Source organism: Orycteropus afer, unplaced genomic scaffold, assembly GCF_000298275.1.
Source record: "Orycteropus afer afer isolate SDZICR_OR568_19922 unplaced genomic scaffold, OryAfe1.0 scaffold00069, whole genome shotgun sequence".
NCBI lineage: Eukaryota > Metazoa > Chordata > Mammalia > Tubulidentata > Orycteropodidae > Orycteropus > Orycteropus afer.
In genome coordinates, this window is record NW_006921656.1 from 9986550 (window position 1) to 9987906 (window position 1357).

The 1357-nt window shown below is 50.9% G+C and overlaps 1 protein-coding gene across 1 annotated transcript in view; it reads left to right on the forward strand.

Annotated features, from left to right (window-relative positions):
* The window catches only part of KCNQ3 (potassium voltage-gated channel subfamily Q member 3), a gene marked incomplete at its 5' end in the record, with an annotated part of 342271 nt that overhangs the window by 288540 nt on the left and 52374 nt on the right, over positions 1-1357 (forward strand). The window contains one exon of the mRNA XM_007940577.2: positions 837-927. Coding sequence (XP_007938768.1) covers positions 837-927 — 91 coding nt within the window. The remainder of the gene's footprint in view (positions 1-836; positions 928-1357) is intronic.

Sequence of the window (1357 nt, forward strand, 5' to 3'; positions counted from 1 at the left end):
CAAGACAAAAATAGACGTCGAAAGAGACTCTGAAATTTGCTCTTCAACAGAAGAGCAAATTATGGAAACGTAACAAATTATGGATAACACTGCAAAGAAAGGGAACTCCAGAACCCTTGATTGTGCTCATGCAGAACCGGTCCATAGACCAAGAAGCAATGATTGAACAGAACAAGGGGCTATTATATGGTTTAAAATCAGGAAGGGAGTGTGTCAAGGTTGTAATCCTTTCACCATACTTACTCAGTCTGTATGCTGAGAAATAATTGGTTTACCATTAGGCACTTTAAAGCTCTTCCAGCCCTGAGCCATAACCCTATTCCAAAAGTGCTTCCACGTTTTCAGTGTCTCTTAGAGCAGCACCCCACTTCAAGGACCAAGTTCCGTCTTATCTCTAGCTCTGCTATTGCAGAAACAGCACAGTGGATGGCTTTAACAAACAGAAATTTGTTCTCCTGGTTTAGGCCAGAAGTCTGAATTCAGATCACTGGCCCCAGGGAAAGGCTGTTCCTCTCTCTGGGTTTCACTGTCTGTCTGTCTGTGGGCTCTGGAGGAAGGGCCTTGTGCCTTTAGCTTCTGATTCCTGGCTCCTCAGAGATGTCCATGGGCCTTGGGCTCTGTCTTACTCCGTCTCTGCTTCCCTGACTGTCTTCTTTAGTCTTTCTATCACTGAAGAGACAGACTTAAGCCACACCCTATCCTGCTCCTGTCTCATTTGGGAATGACAGCCCAGTCCCAAACGGGCTTGGAACCACAGGCACAGAGGTCAGGATTCACAACACAGATTTGGGGGGACACAGTGCAACCTGTAACAGCTCTTCTTCCTTCCCTGGCAGGTTCCTGATCGTCTTGGGGTGCTTGATTCTGGCCGTCCTGACCACATTCAAGGAGTACGAGACTGCCTCGGGAGACTGGCTGCTGCTGCTGGTGAGCGGGGTGCCCTGCTGTGCTCGGGGTGGACACCCATGGGTGGGTCTCCACAGAAATGGCAGGAAGGGTGCCCTGGGGCCTACTCTGACTGACAAGCTGTGGCTGCCTAGAACCTTGGGCCACATCAAGGCCCAAGAGAAAGCAAAACCAAACCAAACCAAACCCACTGTCCTCAAGTCGGACCCGACTCATAGCGACCCCTTTGGGTTTCTGAGGCAGTATCATTACGGAAGTAGACTGCCCAACCTTCCTTCTGAGGAGGGGCTGGTGGGTTTGAACCTCCAGCCTTCTGGTTAGCAGTCAAGTGCCTCAGGCACTACGCCGCCAGAGCTCCCAAGAGCAAGCAGTCCCTCATCAATTCCTGAGGTGCCCCCTGGACACAAGGCAGTGGTGTCCGGTGGTAGAATGCTCACCTTCCGTGAAGGAG